The sequence below is a fragment of the Dicentrarchus labrax genome, unplaced genomic scaffold (genome assembly GCF_905237075.1).
Source record: "Dicentrarchus labrax unplaced genomic scaffold, dlabrax2021, whole genome shotgun sequence".
NCBI lineage: Eukaryota > Metazoa > Chordata > Actinopteri > Moronidae > Dicentrarchus > Dicentrarchus labrax.
This window is the reverse complement of record NW_026136721.1, coordinates 32794451-32810196: the sequence shown is the minus strand read 5'-3', so window position 1 is coordinate 32810196 and position 15746 is coordinate 32794451. Positions and strand designations below refer to the sequence as shown.

The window sequence follows — 15746 nt, the reverse complement described above, 5'->3', positions numbered from 1 at the left end:
AGACAAACCTAAACTAGGTCAAATTGCACACCTTAAGTGAACTAAATCTACAGTGTTCCTTTAACCCACAACTTGACTCCTGTGCATGTTGGAACAGCCTCCACTGGTCTGGCCTGACGATCCAGGAAACTGTTCAGATGTCCTGCTTTGTTTCCCAATAGAGCTTTTCAGATCTCCACTCAAGGCTTAAAGTATTTACAACGCTGCAGTCTGCTTTTCCTCTAGCAAAGCCTCCCTGAGGACGGAATTACAGCTAATGGGAGAGATATGGCCAAACAGATGGAGCTGGCATGCTGCGGAGCCATCCGCTGTCTCCAAGAGTTTGAGATGGGTTTTTGTTTGCTAGTTTGTTTATTTTGGAGAGTTGGCCAATATTGGGGGTTAAATCTTATATACATTTCCCTCATTGAACGACTTAATTGAGAGCCAAGTCTTAAGATGAATGGTGTCATTTGTAGAAAAAAAAAAAAAAGTAGAAGGGTGATGAAAAATTCACTGCAGTAATGTGAGGATATGTGTGTGAAAACAAGGTACATTTTGGCATCTTAATTGAATATACAGGCTCTTGATTTCATGTGAAATTCTGAAAATGTTTAATTTTTCATAATCAAGTGTCAAATGTTGCTCAGTGATACAGAACAAAGAGAGACTTGGTTAGTGAAGGAAGAAATACTGTTTACAAGTACAAACACACACATACACAGTCCAGCCCCAACAGCATGAGTGGTAGCACAGATTTTGGCTATAAAGACAGCTATAATACAGCTATTTACATAAACTGCTCTGCAGTTTTAAGTATTTGTATATTAATTGTCAAAACCATAATGCGTTCCCGCATTTAGTAATGAAGCACCCTTATGTTTCATTTTGATATGTTGGGATATATGTGTTTAAAGGGTCAGTTCACAAAAAATAACAAAAAAAGTTTTTCCCGCCTTAACCCTAGCTATACAAATGATTTTGGCTTTATTTAATTGGGGTTTTAGAGGTTCCACTCAAGAATCTTCTTAGTAGAAAATAGTCCCAGTGAAAAATGTAGACAGTGATATCTGTATGTAACACAGGAAGGATTAATTGTTTAATTTGTTGTTTTAGACTATGTATGTTGCCATCGAACTTCTTAACTATAAAATAAAACCTGAACTGCAAGCCATGCAGACAATCAGTCAATACCAGCTTTTTCTCACACCTGAACTCATGAAGGACAAATACAGTAGGAGCATCCTCACGTCAAACTTGCAACATGCACTACCAGGCTTTGGAGTTCTTCATGTGTTCAAAAAATAGTTCACCCAACTTGTCAATTCAATTCATTTTCAAAATAGAAAGAAAAGACCTACATGAAGAGGACTTTAGCACAGACAGAATCATTCCAAAAAGACCAGTCGATAATCAGAACTGATCCAAAATGTGGTCATCAACACTGGCAGCAGCACGATGAGCTATGAACTGACAAGGAGCCAGTTAAAAAGAGCAGCAACATAATAGTAATGTGGTCCAAGGAACAAATGTTAAATGATCATTCTAAAATACTAATTTATATCAATAAATTAAAATGTCTTATTTTGACCTCTTGCACCAACATTACTTCTGTATAGCCGACTGGACAACAGATACTGCTGACAGAAGATACGTTTCTAACCATTGCGTATAACCAATCTATACACCATGTGGTCAAAAGTATGTGACACCTGAGAATCTTAGAAATATGTGATTACCGAGCATCTCAAACTCAGACAATGGGAGTTAATGTGCTGCTATAACAGCCTCCATTCTTCTAGGAAGCGTTTACAAATGCTTAGTAGTGCTTATTAAATGCCTGGTGGCAATTAGAACGATAAATGCCTGGTGGCGTAAACAATACTTTAAATCTCAGAGAATCTGAGATGAAATGTGAGCCTTTTGGCTTTCAATATTTTTGCAATTTCTGTGAACTAACCCTTTGAATCTAAGTGTTCTTCTTAAAGGCACAAAGGCAACATTTGTTAAAGGTATGACAGCAGTCTGTCCAAACACATTTTAATAAGACAGAAACTGGTACTACTACTTACATACCTGTTAAGAAGCACCATGGTACGAATACATGATTGATTGCACAGATTTACGACTCCTGATGAGTGATACAACTTGTGTCCCTGAAAGTAGTGATCCAAGAGGTGAAAGTAGCACAGCACAGAAGTAGGAAAAAATATTTACTTTGTACAAAAAGGGTATTTCTAGTGCAAAGGAAGTAATTCAACATTCTTTCCTAATTGTGTGCTCTGCTACCTTTCTGTTTTTATTGCTCCGTTTGATTCTAATATATTTTGGGCAGTCCTCATTTTAGAAAGCACAGTATGTTCCCTTCCAGGCTGAAAGGAATAATTAATAAGCACCAAACTTGTAATGTCCTTGGTCTAGTTCACCTTTCTTGGCATAAAGCAGTATCCGTGGCACAAAGACCAAATAATCCGACCCAGAGATTCTGCCACTCCTCTCATTATTCCCTCTCAACCATTTTCACTGGATGCTAGGTGCCACCAGGTATCCATTAAAGGTGATGTAAACATCCACGTCGTCACTGTAAATGGCGTTCTCCCTCTCCCTCTTGTAGAGTCGAACCCACACCTCATCATTTAGAGCCAGATTCAGCATGACACTCTGGCTCTGCATGATAGACCTCTCACTGGGCTGAGCGTAGAGGATCACCTGCTCCTTGTCATTGTGCATCAGGTGGAGGTAGGTCTCCTTAAAGTTCCAGGTGTGGATGTTAATGTTGAAGAAGTAGATCCCCGGCACGTAGCAGTAGAACTTGCCCTTGAACATGTTGAAGTGCTCGTGGATGTTGACGAACACCGTGTCGAACACCAGCGCCTGGTAGTAGTCCACACTGTGCAGGGATTTGCGACGTCCCACCGAGAACGAAGAGTGAGGGATCTTGCAGGCGTCTCCAGGGGCACCTGCCTGGCCTTTGCTGCCTTTAGGGCCCATGGGTCCTCGGAAGCCGACAGGCCCCTCTACGCCAGGTTTGCCAGGTGTACCCTTGTCGCCTTTGTCTCCTTTATCACCTGGGTGGACAAGAAGAAACACAGGTGAGTGGTGCAGGCAGAAACATCAGAAAGATAATCTAGACTTCTTTCTTTTGTATTTAACTTAAGTGGTGGAAAATAACTACACTCAAGGACTCAAGAACAATTTTGAGTTACTTTCCACTTAATGCTACTTCTAGTTCTACAGCAGAGAGAAATATTGTATTTCACGTACTTTACTATTACAGTTACATGTTAGGTTTCAGATTAACGTTTCACATTAAAAAACAAGATTATAAAATATACAACACATTGTTGAAGATCATATCAGTGGTTCATAAACTTTTTGGCTTCTGACCTTAGACAAAAAAAGCAGTGTCTGCTTGGGGCCCCTTGTCATGCCTGCAGTTCTATCAAAGAGATATTTCCCCTCTAGACCTAACTCTAAAGGTTTCATTTAAATAGCTGCTCAAGAGATAAAATTATCCAGTACTTCACAGATTATAACAAAGTTTAGGGGAAAAAATTAATACTATATAATTAATGTTTGTCTTCTTTCCTGCCCCATTAATCATCTCACACCTCTCCAGATTTGTCTTATGACCCTCAGGATGTATATAAAACTAGCTCCATCTCAAGCAGCTACAATAAAAAGCTACTTGCACAATGCCAGCGGGTCAGATTGCTGCAGTTGCAGTCCCCTTGAAATCCATTAAACAAGGCAGTGGAAACACTCCTGCTTCATTTACCACGGGGTGGCCAGAATCTACAAAAAATGAAAGTTTGTTGTGGCTGCTTTATAATGTAGCTCTTAATAAATGTTTTGTTTTTGTTTTTTTTTCAAAGAGGAACAATTAGATGTTGCTGAGATAAAACTGATATCGATTTAGATAGATGATATAGATTTTTGTCAGTTAGTCCTCATTCAACTCACTAAGAGTCAAGACCGGCCCAGACTACATGATTGTATCTGGCTGTATTAGACAACTTTTTAAGAATATTCCTGATTTATGTAAGTAAACTTGCCATTTACCAAATTGCAGCTCTTACTGAGGAAAACACAGGCCCAAGACTTGATCAAACTCTTGTTGAAAAACAGGCCGCTCATTTTGACATGCACACTATGCCATTAAGCTTTTTCTGTCTTTCATAATGGTTACAAATCCAGAAATGGAAATAAATTGCAGCAAGGTTTTCACATCTGACATTCCAAATCCTACTTATAAATCTTAAGCATTTTCTTTAAACCAATGCTGCTCTTTATTTTGTACTCCTCGTGGACTATGAGACAAAATGTTTTAACAGATATGTGTAAGGGGGGGTCTTCCTGAAAAATAGGAACTATGATCAGGTGCCAGGAGTTTTAAATGATGAGTCAAAACACATTTTTTTATGTAATCTATGACCTTGATTGACCTCTACTGTGGAAACGACTATAACAGAAAAGATCATGTAATGGCAAAGGGCATCAAAAAAGAAAGACAGGGGTTAAAAGTAAGTTTGGAAAGTCAGGAAATCTTCCCAGCAGCAGGCTGGGAAAAAGAGAATATGAGTTGAAATGTTATTGAGAGGTTTTTCCTTAACAAATCCTATCTCCTTATATGAGACAACTAAAGTTTGGTTTAAATGACAAGGTGTTAACAAAACAGTATATAAACTTCACGGTCAACAGACAGAAATGACCTAAAGATACAATTTATGAGGCTGTTTGTCTTAGCTCATGTAAAGTTGACGTTTCTGAGATATATAATGACCAGAGATATTGGTGTTTAGGGATTGAGTGATCAGAGGCAATGTATGGCATCTGACAATGTATTTAATTTGTTTTCCACCAAAATAGGCACTCTTGCAATAGTATCCACTATGACTTGAGAAGTACAATTTTTTATTAACATTTAACCCAATATACAACCAGATATTTCCTAACCTTTACCAGTGCTTTTGTTGCAGGATTCTGGACGTGAAGCTGGACTGTGGTGTGCCAGTCTTGTCCTTTGTACGCCCTCCACCCACACGAACCATCTCCTTGCGACTCCACTGTGCTACATAAATGTAGTGTTTTAAAAAACGTTGTCTGTAAACATAATCCTGGTATTTCAGTGTAACCCCAACATAATTCTAAAAATGATTTAGTAATATACAAACATAATTTTTAGGAGACAGGATTGTGATGGTGGTGGTGAGGAGCATGGTCTAACATGCCGATCCAAAATCTCCCATAGGTGTTCAATTGGGCTAATATCTGTTGACTGTGAAGGCCATAGCATACTGTATGACCCACATCATTTTCAAACCATCAACCATCTGAATTCCTTAGGTCCACTTGTTTATTCAAGGGTTTACTGTTACCCGTCTCTACATACAAACATTTAATTCATATACTTTGCTTCACATGTATGTTAAAATAGTTAGTTGGATGTGTTGGCCCCTTAGCTCTATTGGAAGGAAGCTCCTGCTTCCATCTTGTATCATGTTACATGTGTATCAACCCAACACTGTTTGTCTGGATTTTAAAATGATATGCGACTTGACAGCAAGGTCTGAAAATGATTAATGAGCTTATGTACGTCCTGCTGTCACCACTCCTGTTTGAAATGTTGCTGGTTAAGTGAACATTTTGAGTGTTGCTATTGTTCCAAGTACACAAAAACCTCTTTGCTATAAAATCAAGTAACACTGCTTAAAGGACTTTATTGCCATATCACTATGAAGCAGCTGTAATAAGAAAAGGTTAGCTACGCAAACAGTTCCTGAATGATGAACTAAGAATAATAACTGAGAAACAAACATCCTATGATAGTTGGAGGACTGATAGTGACAGTTTCAGTGATTTTCACATTCAGTTGAAGTATACTGGTTGGGCTAAGGAAACTTTTTTTAAAACTCCATGGCTGTCAAGCTACAAAATATCTATAAATATGAATTTATTTAGGTCTACGAATAAATCTTGCTATGCTGTCTTTAGGATTTTGTTTTACCTAGATTTCTTTGTGCATTTCCTGATGCTGTCATGAGTTAAACACCTTTAGGTTGGGTAAATCACACAGGAAGAAGCCACAGCAATGCCCTTGCTAACCTTGACCCAACACTTCCTGGAGACCTATGGTAAACACCAATGATCCTCTAGACAGATGTTCACTGGTCTGCCCCTGGTCTGTCCAGCTGTGACTAGGGTCCACACAAAGAGCCCTGAAGAGAGTTACAGCAAACAGCAAATTAGCAGCACCTCTAAACCAGATGGCCATATATGGGGCTCATCCTTTATCCTGAAATCAAATAACAACCCCATGCCCATTCTGACCACCCTTTCTCTTTAAAGATACCCTCTAGACATGTATTACAATATATTCATATAGACTGCTTGGAACAATAATGTTTGTTGTCTCCTACGCCACTGTAAAGTCCATTCTCAGTGTATGTGTGCTGATTCTGCACAGTGAATCTCAAACATCCAACTGTAGGAACAAGAAAAACATATTTTTGAGTGGAGGTGGGCTTTAATAATGTATTTAATATACATGTTTACAGTGTAGATACTAATGCACACTTTTAGATATTAATTTGGGATGTTTGATCATGTCCTGAAGTACAACTGAAAGGAAAATATATTTTAAATTGTTACTGCTCTTGCTCATCCCCGACCTGCCTCGTCTGCTTCCAAATTAGCTGGAGATTTTCTGCACTTCCCCACCGCGTAACTGCTCCCCTTACTCAAAATATCCAAATGTGGGACATCCATAGGTAAGAACCAAGGAAGACAAAAGGTGACGATCTGTTTCTTTACAAAAAGTAAATGAAGAGAAAATATGTCTATACATTCTAAAAATGTGTCAATCCAGATTATGACAGCTTTGGGGAATACTAACTTCGTTAACCCTTAACCCAAATTTGACCCGGTCCAAGAAAGTCCTCATAAAAAGTGTCTATACCATATTTTGAACTACAGATCTATTTAGAATATGTAAATAGCCTATCTTACATTGATAAATTCATTATTAATCCTTAATTTATGATTCTAGATGGCATGAGAGTGTATTTTTTAGGTTCTAGATCCTCGTTTTTGGAGATAAAACAGCTATATCACACTATATCATGTCCTGTTTTACCGAAGACATGAAAACATAACAGCCATAATGATTTAAATATATTTTATTAATAGTGATGCATAAGAGGTGGCCAATCTTGTGGGTCCTGGAGTCATTTGAATGACATTTTCCGCTGCCATCCTGCCTGAAACTTGACCAACAGATGGCATTGTTTTTTTGACATAAACATCCCTTTGCTGCCTGCTCCTCTCCCTCAGAGGCATCTTCATCAGATTGGCTGTTATCAGAGTTCCCCTCTATGTTATCTCCTTGCTCTGACACATCCACCTCCAAATCACTCACAGCTTCTTCATCGTGGAAGATCTGATCAAGGACCTCTTGAAAAGTGAGTCTTGCTGCTATGACCTCTGTACCTCTGCCACTGAAAGGGCAGCTCTGGTACCTTTTATAATCTTATTAACCCCACCCCCCCTCCTCCAAACACACACACACACACACACACACACACACACACACATTTTGTACACAAGAGCAATAATATGAGACATAAATGCAACTTCTCACCTGGTCCAATATATCCCATTTAAAATCAAATTTTCAATTTCCATTCAAATTGTCTAAGTCCTTGAACGAAAAAAATAGGACCACAAGAATTCCACGGCCATTTTTTCCAGTTTTCTTGCAACAAAAACACGATGCCTAACTGGCTTCCTACCAATGAAAACTTTGACCTAAATGCCAAACAACATTTCAACCGAGCATCGTCGATCATAACTACATACTGTACATGTCCACATTGTGTTAAGCAGCCAGTTTTGATACTGTATAGTTAGTTTGTATTGCAATTTAAGCAATACTTTGGCAATACACTTGGTCCAAGACATCAAATTCTAACTTGGATTTCTTCAATGGAAAAGTTATGGGTTCTTCTGCAGTATAAAAGGGCCGTAATTGTCTAAAACTGTGTGCATCCATGCAATGTTTCAACATGTATGTGCAAAACAAGAAAGAGGAAGATTTTTCTTTTTGTGGTTCAACAGTTGGATTGGTTTGGGGGTTGATCGCGGGTCAGAACAGACTTGGCATGTCCAGTTATCAAAGGACCAGCAGATAAAACAGCAGGGTGATGTGATCGTTTGGACTGCTCTGGTCGAGTTGGCCGCAAAGGCTCTGATATTAGACACACATGTTCTCACAAATCCCTCTCCAGCTGTGATTGTGTGTTTCATGAATATTCGAAAATCCTTGTATTTTTAATCTAGTTTCTTGTGTCAGATTTTTGTTTGATCTTTTTCTGTTTTCTCAGGGCCTAAACATACATTTGCAAAGACAAATAAGGCCACACAAATGCACAAACACACAATTATCATCTCATACAAACAGTAACAGATTTGACTGTGACAGGACTGTAAGTCAATCATGTGTATTAACAAGTAGAGGTCTTCATGGGTCCACACAGGTCCTAGTTTCTAAAGACCTGGTCCTAGGGCTCAAGTCAGGCCGGGGAAAAATGTGTTTTAGTCTTGTCGGGTTCTGTTCTATTAAAGCCATTTTGGAGTTGTCAAATTGTTTTTTTTTATTTGCTTTGTAAAATAGATTTTAGACTAAAAAAGGCACGCTTTCATTCCTACCAGCTCTTCTGTTAATTTCATGGCTTACATGAATATATATGTTGATATGCATTGACTGTCAAATGCCATTAAAGTAGCTGTTATTGGTCTGGGTTTTTCAAAAAATGTTGAAGAGTCGTTGATTTTTTAAGTGATTCCAGGTTGTTCAAACCAGAGGAGTGTCTAATTTCCTTTTCAAAGACAGTTTCATTTTTGTCTCAATTCCATCATTTCATGGTTACACTTCAGCAGCACTGTTCCACGACAATATACGTGATTACTCTTCTGATTAAATAGTAGCCTTGCCAGACACACTGCCATCTGGAAAATCAGAAGCTGTGATCCAATTAAGGATGTAGCTTGAAGAAGAGATAGTAACACACTGTGTGTTCAGTAACTGAACACACAACCACAAAATACCGTACATCCTGTTACATCCTGCAAGAATCAGAACAAAAACTGGAAAACTGAGCAACTGCCAAATCGACAGTAAGTACCAGCTAACTTCAAGTCAAGCAAATAATCAAAAACGAATCCCGTTCCGGTACCTTTGAGGATGGTCATGTTGATGATAGTGCGGACCTCAGGCATCTGATATTGGGCCGTGGCTGCTGGCGGCTCTGAGTGGTGGTCGCAGCACCGCCTGCAGAGTCTGGAAGGAGGCCTGGAGGGGGAGGGGACACAGCAAACCAGGGGAAGGAGCAAAAGCAGCCTCAAACACACCGCCAACATGACTGTCACAACCTGGGAGTGGAATGAAACAAAGAGGAAAGAGAGTGGAAAAGTTATAGCTAGGCAGAGCTTGATGTTGAAGTGTATATCCATATGAAGTCATGGCAAAGGAAGACTTATGAAACTAAATTCTGTCATGATACATTATTTTTACAGTGAGGCTCTTGCTTACTTTCTTCGACGGAGGAATTTCTGAAAGGTCCAACAAGCTATAAAAAAGATCCACCCAAAACCAAAATTTTTGGGTCAGTTTTGTTGATTTGTGTATTTTCTACATTCCAGTGAAGAACTGGCCAAGTGTCAAGATATACTGATGATAGTAACTGAAGAGTTTGAGGGTTATTTCTAGTGTTGAAAATGCTGGCAGTCCCGTTAGAATCAAGATGCAAAACTGTTTTTTTGGACGAGACCTTCCAGTGTCAGTTGTCTCAATAGACTAGAATGCAATGCGGCCAAGACACGTTGTGGTTTGAATATGGGGTGCAGCCAAAGTCATGGATATGTCCCAATGTTCACAACCCAGTTAGCTCACTATCAACATTTCAATCTTTGCTAAACATAAGTCCTCCACACCTAATCTCTGGCAGCTGTTGAAAGGCTTCTGTGAAATGTAGAAAAGACTGTGTAAGTGGAAACTGTACCAAAAAGTAAATTGCTAAAAAGCGTTAAGTAAGTTTTGGCATACACTGAACATAAGTGACTCATGACATGCTACAATATATGAGGGGCTATTTTCCCTTTAACCTTCCTTAAGCTTTCAAGGACATAAAACAAAACTTTGGTATGAAGGTCAAAGCCACAGATGACAGATTGTCTTGTGACCCTGAAGTTCTCATATGGGATCCAGAGGATCTGGATTTGGAAATCCCAGGAGAAAAGCTATTTTAGATTTGAAAACAAAGGAGGGAGTTGCATGGCCTTCCATACATACACACATACACACCTGGACTCGATAGGATGTGAAAACATCAGCAGAGATTTCAGTCTGTCTGCATGCACTCAAAGCAAGAAATGCTTTTAAACACCTTTCCAAGGACACCCTTGGCATATATCTTCTGTTCTTTTGTGAGATCAACTCACACATTCCTTTATATAGTTGTCTCTGATACACAACTTGAAAGAAAATGAATTTCCTTATTTGACAACCTTGAAAGCCTCCAGTCGTATTTAGCAATAACAAGACTTTGTTAAATGAAAATCTAAGGTTACAAAGACATGTATAGTAGTTCTGTGTGACTATGTAAAATTACATAACACAAAACATATGGCACTGGTAAACTGAGTGCACATGTTTCCTGGGGGGGCTGGAGCCACCAACCCTGGAAGTTTTACTCTGTTTTACTCTACACAAGACCATGATGTGGCATAAAACTCAACAGGCTCATGAAGTATTAAATATGTTTTAGTATTTTTTAATCATTTTTACAATACTATTTATTTATAGACTTTGTTTTGGTGTTAAAATCTGTATTATTTATTAAAATATACTAAAAGAATAGTGAATATTGGACTTAAAGTTTCCAGGTGGCCAGAACAACAAGAAAATAACCACATCAAATCAATGAAGTTGCATTGTTGTGGCGGTGTTTTTCCTTCCCCTGTGGTTGGCTTCTCAATAGTGCAGTATTTCCATATTACAGTTATTACGATAGCCCTACCACACAGGGGCAGAGGAACTCAAAAAACATGACATGTCATAGAGATTATACAAAGAGTTTCCTAATTTCACATTTAGTTCATAGTAACGTTAGCATTCTTTTGATGTTGGATTTCTGGTCACCTGAAAAATATAAATCCAGTTTTTATTTCCTTTTATCTCAGTTTTGAGTTTCACCAGCTACTGAGGGAAATATCTAAGTATTCAGATGGTATGCTCCATATGTTAAACAGCTAGTCTCTAACTCTCTGTGTCTGCTCTTTGGAGCTGGTGAAGTACTGGGTTTATCAGAGCTTATTTGCTGAAAACAGCTGCCAGGTGCTGTGGGAAACAACGCTGATGAAAGTGGAATTTGAGGACCATACAATCAAAACCATGAGATAAAACAACTGCAGGAGAAATCCTAGCTGTCTATTCTGTGTTCTCCATTCTTATTATTCCCTTCTGTGAATGATTTTTTTGTCCTTATGTATCTTTTAAGATGGAGGGTCTCACACAAGCATACAGGTCTATGGTCTAAGAGGTCACAGCATCACAATGGAGGCATCCAGGTCCAATAGCGACTAGAGTCAGTTAGTGTTCTGGGTCCCTGGGATTCTTGTTTATGTCACAGCATAGCTGCAGTGACACAGGGCCAAGCTGTACCATGTTTTCCCTGAAGAATGAGATTTGTTATTACTCAGGGGCAGACTGGCTGTCTTTTCTTTTCCTTGTAAAAGTAGTGCAGGGTTCTAGGTGGCATCTTGGGTGATTCAGGGTGAGCTAGATAGGCTTAGACCTTGTTTTGAACCATTCTCAAATTAGATCTTCACACATATTTACCAGTGTAAATTTTGATCATAATTGGAATGCTTGTAGTCATTGTGGATCTGGGTTAATATCCCCTGACAAATGAGAACCTTCAGAATTGGGTTGGCACTGCACTGTGTTACACTGTACTGCTGAACCATATTCTCCTCGATCGAGCCAAATAAATCCTGCTGTGTAATTCATCAAGGTGTCCTGAAATCTTCTTTGTGCATGAATGATTCTTCATCATCTAAGTTTCCTTCCATCGCACCTTCCTTTGTCTTTTTCAGTCTACAGTATATGTATTTCTTTTTTATCTGTCTTCTTGCCATCCATCCTCATTTAGCTTCTGAAATCCACACATGAGTAACAGAAATCCTCGGAAAGGCAAAACGGGGAAGAGAGAAGAAAAACAAATGGCAGATGAGAGAGAAGACTAAGAAAAACATCAACAGGAGAGAGAAAGATGAGACGGATAACAGAGAGATTCCCAGGGGTTTTTACAGTGACAGATGAATGTTAACTGGATTTGAGATGATGGATGGAGCATGACTGTGAGAAATGAAATGACTGGAGCTCTGCCGCGATATTTTTATCCAACTGATAGTAAAATATAATCCTAAAGGACATTATCTGAATCTGCTTTACTATCATAGCCAGCCAGACATCAGGGGATACATTTATACTCACTTACACAACATGTTTGAAAAGTTAGTTCAGATTCTTCCTTTTAATTCAGATTTTTTTTCATCTAGGCTACTTGATGAATGGCAGCAACAACAAAGTGGCTTCTTGGTCTGTGGCCTCCGTGAAAGAGGACATGCTCCCTCTGTAGATAAAAATAGCTCTTTCTAAGGGAACGCACAACAATTCTTATTTTCAGGTGGCAGAAATTGAATATAATATTCATAGGTATGTTTCCATTAGTGTATAATCGCCTGAAAATAAGGTTGTCTTCCGTGGAGTCTGTCATGTTGAAGCTCAGAATGGACAAAAACTGGACTTGGAAAGGCACGGTGAAGCAAGTGAGTTGCAATCGGAATCTACGCCACTAGATGGCACTAAATCCTACACACTTCCTTTAAAGGAAACTCACAGCAAGTGACAATGTGCGTCAAAACCAACCACCCTGTTGGCAGGAAGCTTTATAGCAAAGATTGCTCGATATAACTTACAATAAAAAGGTTAAAAAATGCTCGTAAAACTGAATGACTTATAGTCCGGTACCAAGACATGCACTTTATAAAATGGAATTCACCCGTACTCCATCAGTGTAAGTCATGTTTTTGTCACTTTAAATACTTCTTACATCAGTTTCCTGGACTGCCATTGAAAAAATCACTTTCCCACAGGCAGGTCAGCATTTTGGAATTTTCTGTCCATCGCTCGCCATGAACACCTTTTGTCTACTGTAGGCCTACTGACTAAATGTAGGTCCATTGTGGGTTAGGCTAGAAAAGCTTCCAACTAACTGACTTGTGTTTAGAATACAGTGTATTTCCTGAAAACAGATTCCATAAAGTTTGTGTAAGCATTTGGGAACCTTCAACCAAACAGCCTATTTCCTGACACCTCTGTGTGACAGGAGCTAAAATGATGCCAAATGTACTATAACCTCAGGTTACCTCATCAACCCTCACCCCTCCCCATTCCCAAAAACCAGCAGGACACCATCAGAGTTGTGTGCACAATTTCACCCCATATGATCATGAATGAACACGCCGCTAATAAACTGAACACACACTGCCTGATACCAACCCAACCGCAACACACATGCAACAGTCATAATGAATCAATTTAAGAAGCCACGTCTACAACGCCAGAGCATCAGTTTGGCATGCAACTGCACTCCGGATAAACCACACACACACACAAGTCATAACGCAGAATTTAACACACACACACACACACACACACACACAAACGCCATGCACTTGAAACGTGTCAGTGAGCCGGTGCGTAAGAACGCGCACGGTGATGTCAGGGGTAACTTTTCCAAAAACTGGTGCTGAGTTGGCGACTTGTGAATAACTTCTTCAGTCTTGCACGTCTCTGCATGCACGCAACCGCGCCGCCGGGTCTTTTTTTCTTTTCTTCTTCTACTCCTTTTTTTATGCTTTAAACCTCCCGAGGTTTATTATGCAGAGTCGCCGTGCAGAGACGGGTTGTCATAAAGTCGTTGTCACATCGTGCCTGGTCGCTTTTCTTACCTGATGGAGCTTCACCACAGCGCAGGAGGAAAAACACAGACTGCTGGTGTAAGACTAAGAGGAGGAACTGCAGGAGCAACCCCTCTCTCTCTCTCTCTCTCTCTCTCTCTCTCTCTCTCTCTCTCCATGCACGCTCTTTCCCTCCCTCTCTCTCCCTCCCCCTCTCTCTCTTTCCACACACACACACACACACACACCTTTACTCCCTCTCTCATCAAAGAACATCAAGAGTCAGTCTTTCTCCCTCATTATGCCCCCTCCCCCCCTTTTCTTCTTGCTTTTTTCCTCCTGTACTCCCCTCTCCTCCCCCTCCATCCCTCCCTCCATAACCCCACATCCATCACTCTTACTTAAGGGAGTCAAGACTGCTGTACCTCCATCCATACGTTTTATAACAGAGAGCTAAAGGCGGCATGAGGGAACTCTCACCACCCAAACAGAAATACAGAAATTCAGGTCAACTTCCCCTTTACCTCCCAACTCCTTCTCTCTCTCTCTCTCTCTCTCTCTCTCTCTCTCTCTCTCTCTCTCTCTCTTCAGTCCACGTTTTACTTTACTGTGTCCATGACTCAGATTCTGGACAGTAACAACTACTTTTTCTTCAATTTGTCCAGTGCCTTCCATCTCTGCATGCCAAAAAATAACAACATTATATTACCTCTCATAAACTCACACTGTGGTTATTAAATCACGCCGTAGAAGCTTCTTTTGCATTGCTGTCAGACCTGTCATCTCCACACTCGTCTGATTCTTATTCGGTGTGTAAAGAAAATCTTCCGTTGTCAAGATAATTTGGCTAAGAAGATGAAAAGAAGATCCCTAGTAGAAAAAAAACTTGTAGAGATACAGTTAAAAAAAGATACAGATCAGTCTTTGTTCCTTTCATACAAAATTTCTTTTTTTTAATTAAAGTTATCACTCACTGTACTTAACATCCTCCTTCGAGGAACAATCCACTCTAAAAAAAGAACAGTTCTTTTCCAGATGTACTTGCAGTGAGTTCAGCAGACATTTCCGGATCTGACATCTGGGCGTCCTGGGTACCCAGAGGCTCAGTCTGCCAGAGGGCGCGTGCATGTACGCAGAGAAAATTATTTAATTCTCCTGTGTGCGAGACTGAGGGGGATCTAGAGGCAAAATATGGGATATATTGTTCATCAGCATTTAACATGTTTAGGTTGGGAAGAGAAGAAAAAGTGGGAAACATCCATTGGGTGAGGTAACATAGCGTGCATTAGAGAGAGATTAAACACACAGCACATGGAGGTCTTAAAACAAAAGGAACATGCAGTTTCTCCACTAGCACTAGCCTCAATAGACCACAAAACATTGTAGCATCAAATAATTATCTTTCTCTTACAATTACAATTGGCATAATGTAATTTGTGGTAACTACATACATGTATGTATAGAGAGAGAGAGTGATATGATGTAAGGTTGTGAGGTGATGTATCTGTATCTTGTTGTCAGTACTCAGTTGTCCAAAGCAGACATTAAAATGGACCAAGTGACACAGATGAGGCTGTCCCTGTCCTCTTGCTTTACCCACAACCTGAAAGTAGTTTTCATTTTGTACATTTTTCTCAGCCTGAATAAAGCTCCGAAGGTCTTGGCTGTGAGGACATTTTGGCATCATGGCCACAGGGATATTCCAAGATCACATGACTCACACTGGTCCAAAAAGCCTTTTTTAC

The 15746-nt window shown here is 39.7% G+C and overlaps 1 protein-coding gene across 1 annotated transcript; it reads right to left on the bottom strand.

The window, feature by feature from the left end:
* Nucleotides 1-569: 569 nt before the first annotated feature.
* c1qtnf6b (C1q and TNF related 6b) lies at nucleotides 570-14197 on the bottom strand. The gene is made up of 3 exons (XM_051384414.1): nucleotides 14053-14197; nucleotides 9213-9408; nucleotides 570-3047 (listed from the first exon to the last, which is right to left on the bottom strand). Exons 2-3 carry the CDS (start codon nucleotides 9394-9396, stop codon nucleotides 2500-2502), a joined length of 732 nt encoding a protein of 243 aa, XP_051240374.1. The 5' UTR covers nucleotides 9397-9408; nucleotides 14053-14197; the 3' UTR covers nucleotides 570-2499.
* Nucleotides 14198-15746: the final 1549 nt, after the last annotated feature.

What these genes read in the sequence shown, in the direction of transcription:
- c1qtnf6b (XM_051384414.1), bottom strand. Translation starts at nt 9,396, where the DNA reads ATGTTGGCGGTGTGTTTGAGGCTGCTTTTGCTCCTTCCCCTGGTTTGC. An exon ending in CAACATGACCATCCTCAAAG is followed by an intron (nt 3,048 to 9,212) that starts GTACCGGAACGG and finishes TTGTCCACCCAG; the next exon opens with GTGATAAAGGAGACAAAGGC.